Here is an 18772-nt window from a genome sequence, read left to right as displayed (position 1 = left end):
GTGCATGATGGCCAGTGGCTGGGTCTCAGCCGGAAGAAAGTCAACATGGCCAGGACTGGTCTGGCCCAGAGAGGTCATTAGGCTGGACTGAGGTTACACAGCTGGCTGGGTGCTTACAGTCCCAGGACCGAATTGGGCCTTGTCCAGGCTCAGCTGAGCAATCCGTGGGCACAGCTGTTTATGCACAAGCGAAAGAGGCCAGTAGGCTGTTCTGTTGGGTGTGCCATCTGCAAATCAGAAGAGCTAAGGAGAGTGACAGGTAGCTTCTGAGATGAAGGAGTTGGCACCAGATCCAAGGATAGAGGGCGGAGCCGTCCCAGTGGTTAGCAAGCTAGGTGCCCCATCTGATACTCACACGGGCTTTTTTGTGCACAGAAGCCCTGAAATTGTACACAGTGTGGGTGTCAAGCTCCCACCTCCTCTCATGTTGTAGGATTTATCCAGCGCACCAGGTTCTCAAGGTGCAGAGATAGGAAGGTGGAGAGCTTGCAGTCTTGGACAAGTAAATGAGAGCAGGACAGGCCAAGCAAGAGCCTTGGGGTGCGCTGACAGTGTGAGGTCCAGGGACACAAGAGAGGGGGAGCTGGTTCTTTCTGGGGGACAGGAAAGAGAATGGCGGGTGTGTGACTGCAGGAGGTACCCTAAGGACCCTGCGTGGACTTAGATGCGGGGTGTGCTTAGAGGGCTGGGGGCTGCAGGAAGGAATGAGGGGCCATGGGAGAAACCTCTCCAGCACGGTGTGGGAGGGGTCTCTAACCCACTGGCCTGAGGCCCAGGACTATCCTCCCTTGAGTGTGGCACCTGCATACTTCCCTCACTGAGCCTCTTTAGGGCTCCCCAACTGGCTCCTGGCCCTACAGCTGGACTTGGTTGTGGGACCCCCACCACCAACCCAGGCCTTATGATGTGTTTTGGGGGCTTGTGGGCTCTCAGCCTTCCCACTGCAAACAAGCACTGCCCCAGAGGTACTTCTGAGCATTTAGAGGATCCCTTCTCTGTCTTTCTTTAAGTCTGAAAGGAAGCTTGAGAAATTGTCTTGAGCAGTTTGAGTCCTTGGGGACTAGGAGTCAGCCATTGTCACAGGCAGAAGATACCTTACGTAGGCAGTCCTTCTGCAATATGAGCTGGTTTCCCCTTCTTTGTGATCTAGAAGAGGACCCCCAGAACCACATTGGTGAAAGTTCCCATGAGGGAAGTAAGGGGAGCCTACAGCGTATGTAAGGAGTCTAGTGACAGGCCGCGGTAAGGATGGACTCGGAGCCATGTGGGAGGGAGTCAGGGTGGGGACTGGCACCCTTGTGTGGGTGGTTCTGAGGAGGAGGGCCCAGAAGGAGAGAGGGAAGCTTGAACAGGTGTAAGCTGGGGAGCAACTCGGGGGAGGACATTAAAGGACCTGGCCAAGGGACTTTGTGCAGCTCAGAGTGAGGGTGGGGAGCAGAATGCTGCACGTACCACACGTCCCTGGGAATCCCCATCTTGGCTTGGCTCTGACTCGCAGTATATCAAGCCGCCCCCAAACCTGGCAGCTTATAGCACTGTTCGCCATTCTCCTTCGTGGTCTGTGGGCTTGCTGGCTCACCTGGGCTGTTGTCACTTGCTGTGTCGGGGGGCCACAGCAGTTCAGTGGGGTTGGGACAGGCATCGTCTGAAGGCATGGCTGGATCAGTTGTTTGCAAGCCCTTGGCTCGCAGGGCTGGTGTGTGGGTTTGGCTGGTGCTGGGGCTCAATACACCCAGCCTCTTGGTGGCATGGTGTTCTCTGAGAGCAGCAGCAGTGAAGCTTGGGTAGGAGAGGCGACCAGGGGCCCTTAGAGGAGCAGTCAGAGCGCCAGGCTCCTTAGGACTGTGCCATGGCATTCCAGAACATTACTCCCCCCATATCCTGTTGATCCAGCTTGGATTCAGAGGGAGGGCACAGAGCCCACCTCTCCATGGGCAAGGACACATTCCTCACCTCTCAAGACAAAGAGAACAGAGCTCCCATCCCTTAAGGGGCAGGAAGAGCAACCTATGAGCTCAGGGGGGCAGAGCTGATGGCCGAGGCAGCTCACTGCCATGCCTCAGCTCCCAGAACACACCAACCCTCATTTTCTGGCTGTGGGAGTCCCCAGAGCTCTCTGGAGACATCTTGCCCTTGTTATGTGTTAGTGGAGGTGAGGTTTCCAGAACTGGTCCCGGCTCCAGCTAGAGCCTCACTTCCACCAGGAGGAAGATGAGAGGCTCAGGAGGCAGTCAGAGGGGATAGAGGTGGCAGGTGTTATGGGCTGCTCACCCTGCACAGCTGCAAGCTAGGGCCACAGACACAGAGACCTCACGCTGGGCCAGACGGAGGCCTTCCTACAGGAGTTTGCCCCTGGCACTGGAGTCCAGAGTGGAGGGTGGCCGCAGTGGGTGGCAGCGAGGGGCATGGGGGCAAAGTGTTTAAAGAAGGAGTGGCACCAGGGTGTTGGGGAGTGCTGTTAGAGAGCAGCAGCACCTTTGGGATGGGTGGGCACCCTGACATGGTGTCAGCTGGGCCTAGTCTGGGGCTCGGCTTCTGGCCAGATCACTGTCTAGAGCATGAAAGTCAGGAGGAGGCTACATTTGTAGGGATGTGTTTTCGAACTGGTTCTCCCCTCTCTGTCCCTCTCTCTCAGGGTTCCCAGACCCAATTCCACCACTATATAGGGGGTTCCCCAGACACAACAGGCAACTCATAGACCAGCAGGGTGTCTGAGAGTCCAATTCTGTTATGACACTCTCTTCCCGGAGACAGCATCAGACCCCACAGGTGAAGTTTAGTCCTACAAGACTGCCCCCGCGGCCCCTCCAGAGGCCATCCCCAGGACCAGGCTATAACCTGTGCTTCTGACCAGCCAGCTACAGATTGGAGGTTTCAACCACCTCCTCCCGAGGTTTGACTGATTTGCTAGCGTGGCTCACAGAACTCAGGGAAGACACTTAACACTTAACAGTTCATTGACGGATATGATAAGGAAACAAACAGATAGCCAGAGGAAGAGATAGGTAGGTCAAGGTCCCAAACATCTGTCCTCATGGAGTTTGAGCCCAGCCTGGTGGCACATGGAAGTATTCTGATTCCCCAAGCATGGAAGATCTCCAGAAACAGATCATACGGTTGTCCTTCTGGGTTTTTCTGGAGGCTTCATTACACAGTTGTGATTGACCAAGTCATTCATTGGTCATTGGCTGTTTCAACCTCCAGCCCCTCTTCCCTCCAGGGAGGTGGGGGTGGGACTAAAAATTCCAACCCTTAATCCTGTGGTTGGCCCTCCTGGCAGCCAGCCCCCGCTGCTTGGTGTGGTCCAAAAATCACCTTCATTAATAACAAGACACCTATTTCAACTCTATGCCTCTGAAGCATTTTCAGGATCTGTGGATGAAGACCAGGTATCTCTGAGAAATGTATTTTGGTCACCTGATCTTTAAATCATTATATTGCACTCTCCCAAAATAGCTATTCTGGAAACTGTTGGGGGGGTGGAGGGTGTTTCTCCAGGATGACCCCTGTCCTAAGAATAGCTACACATGGGGCACCTGGGTGGCTCAGTGGGTTAAGCCTCGGCCTTCAGCTCAGGTCATGATCTCAGGGTCCTGGGATCAAGCCCCACATCAGGTGCTCTTCTCAGCAGGGAGCCTGCTTCACCTTTCTCTGCCTGCCTCTCTGCCTGCTTGTGATCTCTCTCTCTGTTAAATAAATGAATAAAATCTTAAAAAAGAAAGAACAGCCACACATTACAGTGATGACATGCCCCCCCGCCCCAAGACAGCCCCTCAGAGACACAGGGAGATGCAGTGGCCTGAGGCCTCGCTCTTGCCCTTGAGTCACCATAGCCAGCACCCTCCCCATCTTTCTGACCCCACCTCAGACTTGCTCTGAGTGTGACCCTTGACAGAGTCACTTCCCTCTCCCACCTGTGGGGCCTTGCCAGTGTGTGAGAGCTGACAAGGCCAGTTAGGGTGCCAAGGAAATTCTGGGTATTCTAGGTGAAGTCTCCAGTATCAGAGTGATTTAAATGAGGTTTAATGGAAGGATTGGCCACGTTACACACTGTGCAGTAATAATGGCCCTGCACAACTCCAGTGAAATCTTGCCATCCTCTGTGGTTGGGGAGCTGGGTGCTGGGGTGGTTCTGTGCTCGCTGGTCCTTTCAGGCTTCAGTGCGGGTTCTGCTGCCCTCTGTGGCCCTGGCCTCGGCTATCTCAGGAGCATGAGCTCTCTGTGGGTTTCAGTAGTTACATGGACTCTGAAGTCTGCTGAAGGTTAAACCGGACAGAATATAGCACAATTCTCCCTTGGGTGCAGTGGGGAGCACAAATCACCAATTTGAGAATACAGACCTGAGTCTTCCAGATTGTCTCTGTGCAGAATATCGAGCCAAACTGGAGTTTGGCTGTCAGAATTCAAATGAGGGTGTTCTTTGTAAACCCTGCCTTTAGTTGCAGATGCAGGGACCAGGGAGGGCGAATGCCTTGTGTGCCCTACAAGTTGTAGGCTCTCTGTAACCTCGGAGTCTTGTGTGTCTGGTAATCGCCCTGTGGTGCTCAGCAGTCACACCAGCCCTGTCTTGGCTTTATCCCATGGCAGATGTACAGAGCCAACCTGGGGCTGAGGCTGGCTCAGTCCCAATACTCCGAGGAGGTTCATCGGCTGCAGGAGCAGATGCAGGGGCTGGTGCCTCGGGACCATGTGGCTGAGCTGCAGCAGCTGCTAGAAGAGGAACGGCAGGCAGCTCGGCAGTTTCGCGAGGAGTGCCTTCTCCAGGAGGAAAAGGGGAGGCAGCTGGAGACACAATGGGTGAGTGGGGACAAGGGCCCTGAGGCCCTGCTGATGGTGACGGCGGTGGTGAGGCTGGATCATTGGTCACTTGGCTGAAAACTGCCATCCCAGCTTCTAGAGGTCTGCTTGTACGGCAGGCACAGGATTCAGTTTTTCACTCTGAACAATGTGGGACTTTCTTGTCCACCAGAGATGGGCCAGAGAGGGGCAGCACACACCCACTTAGGGAATGATGAGCCTGCTGACCCAAAAGGTCTCTCCTGCATGGGGGCTGCACACATCTGTGATAGGCCACATGACCACACACTCAAGCTGTGGACAGGGCCAAAAATGTGGTGATGCAGATGCAGGAGTGAAGCTGAGGGCAACAGTCCCACCCGTGGAACCCTGTGGGAGTTCTCCTGATTTCAAAGGAAAGCCAGAAACTAGATTTTTACACGAACACATCCAATTTCCAAATGATGCATCTGATTAAAAAAAAAAATCTTAAACCATTTTGCTGAATGAAAAAAGCTACCCACAGGCACACAAGGACTAGAGGTTATATACTGGCTGCATGTGGATCTAGGTGTCAGAGGTACAGAAATGAGCACACACAGCAAAAGCCCGTGCTCTCCTGGAGCCTTAGTGAGGGGGTGGAGACCAATGAGAACACGAGTCATGAGGACAGCATGTCAGATGGTGGTGAACTGATGAGTGCTATGGAGTGGGACGCTTTGCAGTTTTTTGTTTTTTTTTTTTAAAGATTTATTTATCTGACAGAGAGAAATCACAAGAGAGGCAGGCAGAGAGAGAGGAAGGGAAGCAGGCTCTCCGCTGAGCAGAGAGCCCGATGTGGGACTCGATCCCAGGACCCCGAGATCATGACCTGAGCCGAAGGCAGCGGCTTAACCCACTGAGCCACCCAGGTGCCCGGACACTTTGCAGTTTTAAACAGCAGGCTGGAGAAGGTCTTCCCAACATGTTACTATATGAGCCAAGACCCGAAGTTGTTGAGGGAGCAAGCCTTCCACTTACGGTGGAAGAGTGCTTGAGAGGTAGCAGGAGCCACATGTGCCAAGGCCCTGAGGTGGGTGTGTACTTGGCATATTTAAGGAGGATGAGAGGGAAGCAGGAGGAGGGTGGTGGGATGGGAGGCCAATGAGGAGTGACACACATCTGGGGACCCTGGCTGTGTACCAGGCACCACACTAGGCATCTAGAGACCTAGATAGAAACAGAGCCGCTTCCTTAAAGGGGAGCAGGACACTGGCTGCAGAGGTCAGGATCCAGGTTCCACCACCTCCCAGCTGAGTGAGCTTGGGCAGCTACTTACCCTGTCTTTGCTTCAGTTTCTTTGTCTGTAAACGACAGATGCCAGTGGGTCCCCACCTCAGGGCATTAGTGTGTGGCATCCTCGAGTTGGCACGTTTGACATGCTTGAATAGTCTGCCCTGTGTGCACTCTGAGTCAGTGTTTAAAAGGCTGAGAAAACTCCCTCCTGAAATATTCATGAGCAAACATGGCGGGGGTGTGTGTGCAGGTAGGAGCCTGAGTTCAGGGGTGGGGGGGTCTCCATGAGGAAGAAATTGGAGCAAGACTCTAAAGGTGGGTAAGAGTTGATGTTTGTGAAGCATAAATTCTGTGGAAGAATAATCTTCCAGCCATGCACAAAAATGTTAAGCAGAAGATAAGCTCAGCCATGACAGAATATTGACAAAACAAAGAAGTTTAATCAGAAGTCATTTAGAAATACTCACTAACACGTTTGGGGAAATACATTGGAGTCATTTATGATTAAATTCTTAGGAAAGCAGTCCACTAATTCTCTGTGAACTACAAAGAGTGGTGTCAGCTCTTGGCCTGTGGCAGAACATTCACAAACGTTTCTCTGTGCAGATGAAAGGTTATCTCCAGCCACTCCCAGATTTGTAGATTTTAGCTAATTTCCATTCTAAAGTAACTAAGCCTGATATGATTCTTTTTGAAATGTAAACTGTTGGTCTGTAACGTTTTATGGCAGGAAGAACATGAAAAAGAGCTTAAAGACAAGGAAGAGCAGGTAGAAGAGATGGAAATGGTTCTGAAGAATGTGGAAATGCTCCTAGAAGAAAAAGTGGCTGAGCTGAAAGAGCAGGTCAGTGATGGGCATCTGTTATTACCACATGTACTTTCTGAACTTTTTCCTTCTATGGGTATTTAAGTAGCTATTCCAGGGTGAGACCATCCTCATAGAATGCAGAGAGAGCCCCAAGTTTGTTTGGAACCACTGAACCTGGGGTTCCATCTAAACTTTAAGAATCTCAATATACAGATTTTTACGGAAGATGAACAGTTAAAAGCAATAGAAAAACTGATTTTGTTAAATATATACCCTAAATTATATTTGTACATTGTTTTGAGAATTGTTTTAAGGTACATTTGAGGGGTGTTTACATAATCTCAGAAAGGACATTGATTTGTTCAGTCATTGGCCAGGTATTTATCAAGCACCTGTCATATGTCCCAGCATTTATTGTTCTGAGAAGACCCTGAGACGGGCCCTCATGGGCCTTACATTCTCGAAGTAGAGACAGACAATAATAAGAGAAATGACCTCAAGTTGTGAGAAGTGCTCGCTCTGAGGAAGAGATGGTGGTGGATGGAAAGTGGTGGGGATGGCTGGGGACCACTCTTTTCAGACGTGGTAGGAGCAGACACCCAGTGACAGCATGGAGGGTCTGCCTGTGCCCCCCAAGCTGAGGCCAGGTTGGCTTTTTGGAAGGGATAAGTGCTCATTGGGCGGGACTTTCCCATGCAGTGTAGGGCTGACTGCCTGTAGCACCTCTAGTCAGTGGGACAGCCATAAAAATGCACCCACATGTCTCCATGTGTGCTGGGGGACATACCAGAACCCCGACAAGGAGGGCATCCAGGCAGAGTTGCAGTGCAGGCAAATGTCCTTAGATGGGACCAAGAGTAGTATGTCAACAGGCCACCAAGGAGGTTGTTGTAGATGATGGGTAGGCAGGACTCCCTCGAGGTCAGGAGTTTGCTTTTATTTGTGTTGCAGGTAGAAGCCATCAGAAGTTTTTAAGCAAGAGTATGATATGAACTATATATTTTAAAATAAATCACTCTGGGGGAGAAAGGAAAAACTTGGGTTGCTATAGGGAGCAAAGACCAAAAAAAGAAGGCCAGAGCTGTTATGTTCGCTGAAAGCTTACAGTCCAATTCAGCCGGCAAGGTCCACTGGTAAGAACTGGCAGCCAAGCAGCCAGCACAGAGGGTGCTAGAAACAGGAGACACAGGGAAAATTCTTAGCCAAACACCAGCTACTCTTAGAAGAGTTCTATTCAGAGCTGGAAGAAATTGTGAGACTCTGTAGAAATATTTGTATTACAGTAATCAAGTATGTTTGGAGAGCTCCTGAACTAAGCCCAAACAGGATGAAACATTTGTGTCACCTGTTGTTCCCTGAGAGGTAGAAGGTCCCAGGGGGGTCACACCCACCTCCTGAACCATCTTCCTGGCTTTGCAGCTTCCTCTCTGCCATTCTCGGACTCCCTAGCTGTGTTCCTTGCCAAGTGTCACAGACTCTCAGTGACCCCCACCCCTCACCTGACAGTCATTCTCTTGCAGGCACCCTCAGTTTGCTTCCACTGACTCAATCCTGGTGAGCAAATCCTGTTGCTCCTGCACCCCTGCCTCTGTGAGGTCCCATCTGCAGCCCTGCCCCACCCCCCGCCCCCCGCCCAGAGCTAGCCTGTGCTCTGGCCCCGCAAACCAGCCACCTGTCTGTGCATGTGCCTCCGTGCCCAGCCCTTCCCTTCTCAGGGGCCCTCACTGCCCCCACAACACAAAGCTTAGGGAACCTTGGCCCTGCCTCTGCTCCTCTTTACTGAAGTACCTGCAAAAGGATTGTCCGCACACTCTCACCTGTTCCCCCCTTTGTTCCCCCACACCGCCGGCTCAGGTCCCAAGTCTGGGGGTTGTGATGGAGGCCCCCACTGTGTCCCCGGTGAGCCCATCAGTTCAGCCTTTGGAAGGGATGCAGAACCCAGCCTCTTCTTTCCTCACCCGCCACCACTCCCGCCTTCATCCTCTGAGCCCTACAATGTCCTCGTGTCCTCTTGTGCTCTATTCTTGGTGCAGGAGTGGCAGCAGTGCTTTCCCAGTGTGATGAGGTGCTGGCCCCCTCCTCTCAGTGCCTGCCTAGTCAGTGTAGCCGCTCTAGCCTCCTCTCAGTGGGCCTCCCACTGCCATGCCCCCCAGCCACAGGCCTCTGGCCATTCCTACCGACCCCCTAGCCTGGCCAGCCTCTGGGCCTTTGCACCTACTCCTCCCTTTGCCTAGAATGTTCACACCCGGACAGCCTCAATGCTCCTTTCCCTGCCTTATTCAGATCTCTGTTCACATCAACAGAGAAGCCTTCCCTGTTCACCCCAACAAAAGTAGGATCTCCCTCCTCAGTTGTCTGTCCCCTCCCACTGAAACCAGTAACCAGAGTGTTATTAGTACTATTAAGTACAACTGTAACTTTTCACCCAGACCTTTATTTATTTATTTATTTTTTGCCTGTAAACATCTCTGACTCTTTTCCTTGGGGGAAACAGATTTCAGTCTTGCCCTCCTGTCTCCGTCTCCTCCTCCTTGTTTGGCTCTCTCTCTTTTCCTTGCCATGCAGTCCATGCTCTGTTTATCTTTGCCTCACATCCAGCAGGCGGACTGGGGTTTGGTTACACAGTTTTTCCTTAGCACTTGCTGTGCCTCCGCACCACATATTTGTTTCTGGTCCGTCTGCTTCCCTCAGAATATGTGTTCCTGAGAGCAGGGCTGTTGCCAGGCACTGGCACTACTTGTCGAACGAATACAGTTTTGACTTTCAAAGCCCAAGGCCAGGTCACATGACCCTTTATAACTAGAGTGGCCTTGGGTCCCCATTGCTCTGGCTATAGTGGGTGGTGACTAGCCTACACACCCAGGGCTTTGAGGGTGGACGCCATGCTGGGGTACACCCTGGGTAACGTGGTGGGTCTGCGAGCACACTGAGATGAACCAGAATGACATGTTTTATGTTATGCTGGATTGTCCTTTTTGAGGTTGGTGATTGTGGTCTTTTACATCTTCATTTCATGGTAAGATCTACTATCACAAAATTGACTTCAATTTTCTCTATCACATAATTCATCAGATTCTCAATTTCCTCTTTCACTCCAAGGTAACAAAAATTGTCATTCCACTCAGTGTTTGTCTTAAATGCATAAGAGCCCCTAATCTGTGGTCTAAACATGTGGTGTGGGGGAGGGCCAAGTTGTGATGTAGTGTTTCTGCATGAGAGTTGCAGAAAAGTATGGTTCTCTTTCCTCTCTAGTTTGAAAAGAACACAAAGTCTGATTTGCTGCTCAAGGAACTCTATGTGGAAAATGCTCACCTGATGAAGGCACTTCAGGTCACTGAAGAGAAGCTACAAGGTGCTCAGAAGAAAAACCACATCTTGGAAGAAAAAGTTAGAGCTCTCAACAGACTCATCAGTAAGATTGCTTCAGCTTCTCTGTGTGAAGGCTGCTTGTTTTCCTGGAATTCATTTTGCAAGAATATCTTTTAAAATTAAGCCACCATAGTGCCATAACTTTCTACAGTTCATTCGCTGTGCACCGGGTATAGCAGGTTTCTGATTCTTTCATTGTTCACCTCACACACATTTAAAAATGTCTGTTGTGCCAGATGCTCAGAAAATAGACATGCTGGAAAAAACTGTATTTTTATTAGTGGTCCTGGGTAATTTCTGTAGGTAAAATTCCCAGTTTTGCTACCAGTGGGTGAAACAGATTATGCCAGCTTTCAGCAAAGAAAGACAAAAGAAAATGGTAAAATCAATTTCAGAGTTGTACTTTTGACCTTAGCTGCAGAGAGTAAAATGAAAAATAAGTGCTCTGGACACTTTCACCCTTTCACTGTTACTGTTTTGGGTTTAGATCATTCGCATTCTCAATCTGGGTCTATACAGACATTTTAGAAGGACTACTCGCTGTGACTGTCCACCCTGCTCCACCACAGGAAGATGTTTGGGGAGTGCCTATTTTATGTCTGTGGACTCAGGGATGATAGTATTTACTGTGAATGCATAATCTTTTCCTCAATGAAATGTCATCACACTGGAAATTGTATTATATATGTAAAGAAGAAAAACTATAGTTTTATATCCAAAATATATATAAGTTATGGTCATTTGGTTTATGAGAACAAACTATGAAAAGTACTATGAAGAGTCACTGTATTTACGAAAACTCTTTTCTATTAAAATTGTTTTAACTTCTAGGTTTAACTTTTTTTTTTTTTAAGATTTTTTTTATTGACAATGAGAGAGTGAGAGAGCACGAGCAGGAGGAGCAGCAGAGGGAGAGGGAGAAGCAGGCTCCTCACTGAGCAGGAATCCTTACACGGGGCTCAATCCCAGGACCCCGGGACCATGACCTGAGCTGAAGGCAGACGCTTAACTGACTGAACCACCCAAGTGCCCCTAAGTCTAACTTTTTTAATTAAATATTTCAAACAAATAGAAAAATAGTTTTGTAAGAAACACTCTTATACCCATCAATTAGATGTATTAAAGTTTTTTAAAAAGGTATTAAAATCTTTCTGTTACATTATAGAGTTGTAGACCCTGCTCTGTTGCTCTCAATCTCCTTCCCCTTCCTGGAGGGAGCCACTACCCTGAATCTGCTATGCTTCATCCCCTTCTGTCTGTACGTTTACTATCTGTGCATAAGAAGAACCTTAAAGCCCTGTGGAAGACATGAAAGACTGGAATGGGAGCTCCTGTTTAGCTCAGTCAGTAAAGCACACGACTTTTGATCTAGGGGTTGTGAGTTCAAGCTCCATGTTGGACATGGAGCCTACCAAAAAAAAAGACTGGCATAGATGGATAGATCAGTTATTGGACAGGAAGACTCAACAACATAAATTTGGTTCTTCTCCATTAACTGATTAATGTTATATAGTCCCAATAAAGAAACAAGTGGGCATTCCCTGCCCCAGTTGACCCCCTGTCCCAGAATCGGACAGTTCTAAAGTTTACATGTACAGCTTGATAAGCGAGTAATAGGGAAAACTGGAAAAAGAAGAGCAATGAATGGGAGCTAGTTCTACTAGTTATTAAAAACTCTCAAAGTTTAGGTTACATGGCTATATACATTTGTATATGTTTGTCAAAACACATCAAAGGGCACACTTCTTCATTCACTGTGGGCTTCTGGCTGGGGCTAGAGTAACAAGGAGATTGGATCTAGTAGTCCTGAACAATACTATCAAACAACTGACATTTATAGAACCCAACAACAGTTGAAGTACACTGGAACATTATTTCTGGGCCTTGAAAAAAGCCGCCAAAAAAAAAAAGAAAAGAAAATCAAAAGGATTTAAGTCATACAAAGTATATTCTTTGACCAAAAAGGAATTAAATTAGGAATCAAGACCAGAATAATTATCTGGGAAATCCCCAAATATTTGGGAACAATAATTGACTGTTAAATAATCCATGCACCGAGTAAGAAATCAGAGGAAAACTTAGAAAATATTTTGAATTGAATGAAAATGAAAACAAATAAACCAAATTTGTGGGGTGGAGCTAAAGCATTACTTAGGGGAAGATTCATGGCACTAAATTCCTGTATTAGAAAAAAGGTCTCAAATCAATGACCTGAGCTTCCACCTTAACTAACTAGAAAAAGAAGAGCAAATGAAACCCAAAGTAAGCAGAAGAAAGGAAAAAATGAAGATCACAGTAGAAGTCAAGGAATAGAATAGGAAAAGAAACCTCATGCTAGGAGTTAAGTCTAGCCCTGAAGCCTGTTTTTGTAAATAGTTTGATGGGCGCAACCACACGCATTCACTTCTGTACTGTGCTGCTTTCTGTGCTCAGCATCAGAAACTGCATGGCCCACAAAGTCTAAAACACAGAAAGTTTGTTGACTCCTGCAACAGAAAACAGGGGGAAAAAAAAAGCCAATGAAACCAAAGGTTGGTTCTTTGATAATATTGATAAAGTTGATAAACCTTTAGCCAGAATGATCAGGATAAAGAAGAAAAAAAATTACCAATATCAGGAATCAGGTGACATCACTGCAGATGTCCAAAAAAAAAAACAAACCCATAAAGCAATATTGTGAACAACATTATGCCGATAACTTCGGCAACTTAAGACAAAATGCAGAGGACAGAAAATAGCAAAGCTCATCCTGGAGCTTTTTTTTTTATAGCTATAAAAGAAGTTGAACCTTCCCACAAAGAAACTCCAGGCCCAGGTTTTGTTGTTGTTTGTTTGTTTGTTTGAAGATTTTATTTATTTGAGAGGGAGAGAGAGCATGAGAAGAGGGAGGGCTAGAGGTAGAAGCAGGTTCCCTGCCAAGCAGGGAGCCAAATGCAGGACTGGATCCTGGGACTCCAGGATCATGACCTGAGTCAAATGCACTTAACCAAATGAGCCACCCAGGCGCCCAGGCCCAGATTTTTTTTTTTTTTTTAAGATTTTATTTATTTATTCGACAGAGAGAGATCACAAGTAGGCAGAGAGGCAGGCAGAGAGAGAGAGAGGAGGAAGCAGGCTCCCCGCCAAGGAGAGAGCCCGATGCGGGGCTCGATCCCAGGACTTTGGGATCATGACCTGAGCCGAAGGCAGAAGCTTTAACCCTCTGAGCTACCCAGGCGCCCCAGGCCCAGATATTTTAAACATGAATCCTACTGAACATTTTAAGAAGGAACTAACATAAAGTCTATACAAACTCTTCCAAAAAACTGAAGAAGTAGTATTTCCCAACTCATTCTATGACAGGGTTACATGGTTTTTCAACATGATAAGAACATTACAAACCAATATCCCTCATTGAACACATGCAAAAATTCTCAACAATATTTTAGCAAATCAAATCCAAAAAGTATTAGTGCATCATGACCAATTGGGGTTTATGCTAGGAATGCACAATTGGTTTAACATTGGAAAATCAATCAACCACTGAAATTCACCATACTAACAAATTAAAAGACAAAAAAATATATGATCATCTCAATAGATGAATAAAGGGGATAGGGCAAAATCCAACATTTGTTCCTGATAGGAACTCACAGGGAAATAGGAATAGAAAGGGGTTTCCTTAACCAGATGATGGGCATCTACAAAAAGCTCAGCTAAAGTCATAATTAATATAAAAGATGGAATGTTTTCCTCCTAAGATCAGACACAAGATAAGGACTTCTGACCATTTTTTTCTAATACTCTCCTGGAGGTTCTAACCAGTGCAATCAGGCAAGAAAAAGACAACCACAGATGTATAAAATTAAAAAAAAAAAAAGATTTTATTTATTTATTTGAGAGAGAGCAGGAGAGGGAAGGAGAGCACCCAGGAAGAGGAGAAGCAGACCCCTCCCTGAGCAGAGAGCCCTGGGGCAGGGCTGGATCCCAGGACTCTGAGATCCTGACCTGACCCCAGGGCAGACACTTAACCAACTGAGCCACATAGATGCCCCCAAAACTTTTACAAAAGATTTTATTTATGAGAGCTAGTGAGCACAAGCAGGAAGAGGGGCAGAGAGGGAGGGAGAAGCAGGCTCCCTGCTTGGAGTGCAGGCCTAGTGCAGGGCCTGATTCCAAGACCCTGGGACCATGACCTGAGCTGAGTGCAGACACTTAACTGACTGAGCCACCCAGGCATCCCTAGATGTAGAAAACTTGATGAAATTTTTAAAAAAGCTATTAGAACTATTAGGTGACTTTAGTAAGGCTATAGGATGTAAATTCAGTATCAGTCATATTTCTATTTACTAGCAACAAAGAATTAGAATTTGAAATTTGAGAATACTTAAAATAGCACCAAAGCTATTGTAAGTATGAAATACTAACAGAAGATTTCATAGATCTGTGCACTGTAAACTACAAAATATTGCTGAGATGGAAGACAGAAATAAGTGGGAAGATGAACCTTGTTTATGGGCCAGAATATTATCAATACTGTTAAGATGTCAATCTCTCCAGATTGATAATGCAGATCCAGTGCAGTCTCAGTTACAATACTAGGTTTGATTTTGGTAGAAATTGACAAGCTGATCCCAAGTTTCATATGAAAAGCAATAGACTTTGCATAGCTAAGACAAACATGAAAAAGAAGAAATTTGGACCATTAGCACTATTTGAAGAATTATTATAAGTTATGTACACTACATAAAAATAGCATGGGTATTGGTGTCAGGATAGAAAAATAGATCATTAGAACAGAACCAAGTCCAGAAATAAGCCCACACATAGACATTTAAGTTTTTTGGTTTTGTTGTTGTTTACAATGGAGAAAGGATAGCCTTTTCAACAAGTGGTGCTAGAAGAGGAAGGCCACATGCTTCCACTTTCCCCCTGCCCAAAGTAATTTTGGGTCCATACCTTGTACCATATATGAAAATTAACTCAAAATGGATCCTAGACCTAAGGGTAAATCTAAAACTATAACACTTCTAGATGAAGGAAAATATCTTTTATGACCTTGAGCTGGGCCAAGACACCAAAAGCATAATAGAACGAATGAATACATCAGATTTTTATCAAAACTAAAATGTTTGCTCTTCAAAATATATTAAGAAAATGGGGCGCCTGGGTGGCTCAGTTGGTTGAGTGACTGCCTTCGGCTCAGGTCGTGATCCTGGAGTCCTGGGATCGAGTCCCACATGAGGCTCCCGGCTCCATGGGGAGTCTGCTTCTCCTCTGACCTCCCCTCTCATGCTCTCTCACTCTGTCTCTCTCTCTCTCTCTCAAATAAATAAATAAAATCTTTAAAAAAAAAAAAACAAAGAAAAGAAAATGAAAAGACACATGGAGGACATTAGGAGGAGGAAGGAAGAGTGAATTGGGGGTAATTGGAGGGGGAGACAAAGCATGAAAGACTATAGACTCAGAAACAAACTGAGGGTTTTGGAAGAGAGGGGGTGGAGGGGATGAGTGAGGCTGGTGGGTATTAAGGAAGGCACGTATTGCATGGAGCACTGGGTGTGGTACATAAACAATGAATCTTGGGACACTGAAAAAATAAAATAAAATTTAAATAAAAATGAAAAGACAAGACAGAAACTGGAAGATAATAATTACAAAGCATACACCTCATAAAGAACTTGTATCCAGAATATATAAAGAACTCTCAACTCTTAAGAAAACAGGTTTTTTTTAAAGGATACATTTTTGGGAAATTCACCAAAAAAGATAGATTCCAAATAATCACATGTAAAGATAGTCAACATCATTAGTCTTTAGGGAAATGCAAACTAAAACCTCAACAAGAAGGCATTACACATGGCACACTAGTAGAATGGCTGAAATTGAAAAGACTAACCAATACCAAGTGTTAGCTAGGATGTGGAAGAACAAGAACTCATATATGGCTGGTGTGAATACAAAATGCACAACCACCTTGGAAGACACTTTAGCAGTTTCTTGAAAAGTTAATCATGTATAGGGACGTCTGAGTGGTTCCAGTTGTTTAAGTGTCTGCCTTTGGCTCAGGTCATGATCCCTATGGGGAGTCTGCTTCTCCCTCTTCCTCTTGCCCCTCCTTGTGCTCTCAAATTTTTAAAAATCTTAAAAATGGCTAAACATATATATAACTTCTACTCCTAGTCATTTGCCCAAAAGAAAATATATGTCCGTTAAAGACTTGTATGCAAATGTTCCTGGCATATTTTTTTTGTAATAGTCGAAAACTGCAAACAACGCACTATTAGCAAGGATGGGCAGGGAAGGGCATAGTTACTGTCATTTCTGATGGTGATGCAAATTATAATTCTTATATATTTTGTCAAGAGCAATAAAGATTCTAATTATCTTACAGATAAAGATGCATATGTATAAAATATGTACCAGGTTACTCACATTGGCTTTGTCTGTAGTAGTAAAAGGCTGGAAACAATTCAGTGTCCCATCAACAGGGAACTAGATTTTAAAGAAAAAGTATTTAACATTCCATATTAGTTTGCTAGGGCTGCCATAACAAAATCACAGACAAGGTGGCTGGAACAGAAATTTATTTTCTTGCAATCCTAGAGGCTGGAACTCAGCAGGTTGTTCTTGTTTTTTTGAGGACCTGTCTCCTGGGATGGCAGACACCCACCTTTTCTGTATGCATATGGTCAACACAATCAAAACCAAACGAGGTTAATACCAGAATGTGGCCAAGTCACCATGATTTTCAGCTCTTCTTGTTGTGTTTTGTTAAAGATTTTATTTGACAAACAGCAAGAGAGGGAACACAAACAGGGGAGTGAGAGAGGGAGAAGCAGGCTTCCTGCTGAGCAGGGAGCCCGATGTGGGGCTCAATCCCAGGATCCTAAGATCATGACCTAAGCCAAAGGCAGATACTTAATGACTGAGCCACCCAGGAGCCCCTTCAGCTCTTTACATGTATCAAGCAAAGCTAGTTAGGAAATATAATGGGGAAAAGACTGCATTCACATTAGGAACAAAATCTAGAAAATAACTGGAAAACCACTTACAAAGAAATGGGATTGGACTTTGTGTGTGATCAGTCAGCGGTGAGCACACTAGATGGTCGGAAGGGGGCACTTTCACTTCCCACATTGTTTTTTTCTAACTGCATACATATTACCATCATAAGAAAAAACATAAAATTCTAATCAAAATTCTAAATAGGCAGTCAATATAAATCAATACAACATCCAAAATCCCAGATTTCCAAGTCGTACACATTCATTTCAAATAAGGAATATACTTATTTGGTAAATTAAATACAAAAGTCTATCATGTAATGTAAGTTCTGGAATGCTGGTGGGCCAGCAACACAGCAATGTCTCTCATGGCTGTTCATCCTCACAGGGGACTCATGTGGACGGCAGGCCTCACCTGGCTGCATGCTTCCATGTGCTCTGGGAGTAGAACAAGGGACGTGAACACAGACCCACAGTTAAAATATCAACATCATCCTTCTCATTCACTAGGGAAATTGTCTTTATTGTTTGTCTGCAGAGATTTAGTTGAAGATCTGATCTGGCTACAAAAACTATTGAGAGATTTTTTCCAGTAATGAAAATAATCTGTAAAGGGCAGCCTACGGACGAAAGTAGGTATGAAAACATAAAAATCCACATCCCAAGTAAAGTTTTTCTATAACTTGGTTCCTTTTTTTTTTTTTTTTTTTTTTTAAGATTTTATTTATTTGACAGAGATCACAAGTAGGCAGAGAGGCAGGCAGAGAGAGAGAGAGGAAGGGAAGCAAGCTCCCCGCTGAGCAGGGAGCCCGATGTGGGGCTTGATCCCAGGACCCTGGGAACATGATCTGAGCCGAAGGCAGAGGCTTTAACCCACTGAGCCACCCAGGTGCCCCAACTTGGTTTCTTGCATATAATTTTGGCCAGAGAAATATCCCCCCTATGTAAAAATGAAACTGCATATTTAGTAAGTGACAGGTTATGAGCTTATCTGGACTTTTAAGTTTGAATGCCTCTTTCAGCTTACTGTAGCAGCCATGGAGGGGACTGGCAGGGAAAGGCCACTCTCCAGCCTGGGCCATTCAGAGTTTGTCAGATAACAGAGGGTGCCCTCTACTTCACTGACCAGCTTCATGTGTCTTTTCAGTCAGTGTGAATCTGAGGGGGAAACTGCATAGAATTCCTGGCCTACCCCGTTTCCATTCCCCTCTGCCAAGTGGTGATACTGGTTGCTACCCCATAAGCTCACAGGCAGGGAAGAGCCAGGATCAACTGCTGTTGGGAATAGGCAAAATCTAGTATTCTTTTCTGCCTTCCCAAATAGCCAGATAAATTACTATCATTAAACATTACATATACTGAAAATTTGGTAGACCATCGTCCTCACCTGCCCATGTGATTTGGAAACACGTATCCCAGAAACCCAGCTTCTGCACTTGTACTACACACACCACCAGAAACAACACAAGATGCAGAGACCTACCTTCTCCCTATGCATCTAGAGATTATTTAAAAGAAACTCAACAGCAGTGGGGTGGCTGGGGACGAGGTGGGGTCA

At 46.0% G+C, this 18772-nt stretch overlaps 1 protein-coding gene across 8 annotated transcripts in view; it reads left to right on the top strand.

Annotated features, from left to right (window-relative positions):
* NINL (ninein like) overlaps positions 1-11148 on the top strand; it is a 147725-nt gene extending 136577 nt beyond the window's left edge. For all 8 annotated transcript variants that reach the window (XM_045979352.1, XM_045979356.1, XM_045979354.1 and 5 more), the window contains 3 exons: positions 4588-4797; positions 6782-6895; positions 10112-11148. In XM_045979352.1, the coding sequence (XP_045835308.1) occupies positions 4588-4797; positions 6782-6895; positions 10112-10345 (558 nt within the window). In that variant the 3' untranslated portion in view covers positions 10346-11148. The remainder of the gene's footprint in view (positions 1-4587; positions 4798-6781; positions 6896-10111) is intronic.
* The last annotated feature ends 7624 nt before the right edge of the window (positions 11149-18772 follow it).

The sequence above is a fragment of the Meles meles genome, chromosome 15, assembly GCF_922984935.1.
Source record: "Meles meles chromosome 15, mMelMel3.1 paternal haplotype, whole genome shotgun sequence".
In the NCBI taxonomy this organism is placed as follows: Eukaryota; Metazoa; Chordata; class Mammalia; order Carnivora; family Mustelidae; genus Meles; species Meles meles.
This window is presented reverse-complemented; position numbering and strand designations above follow the sequence as displayed.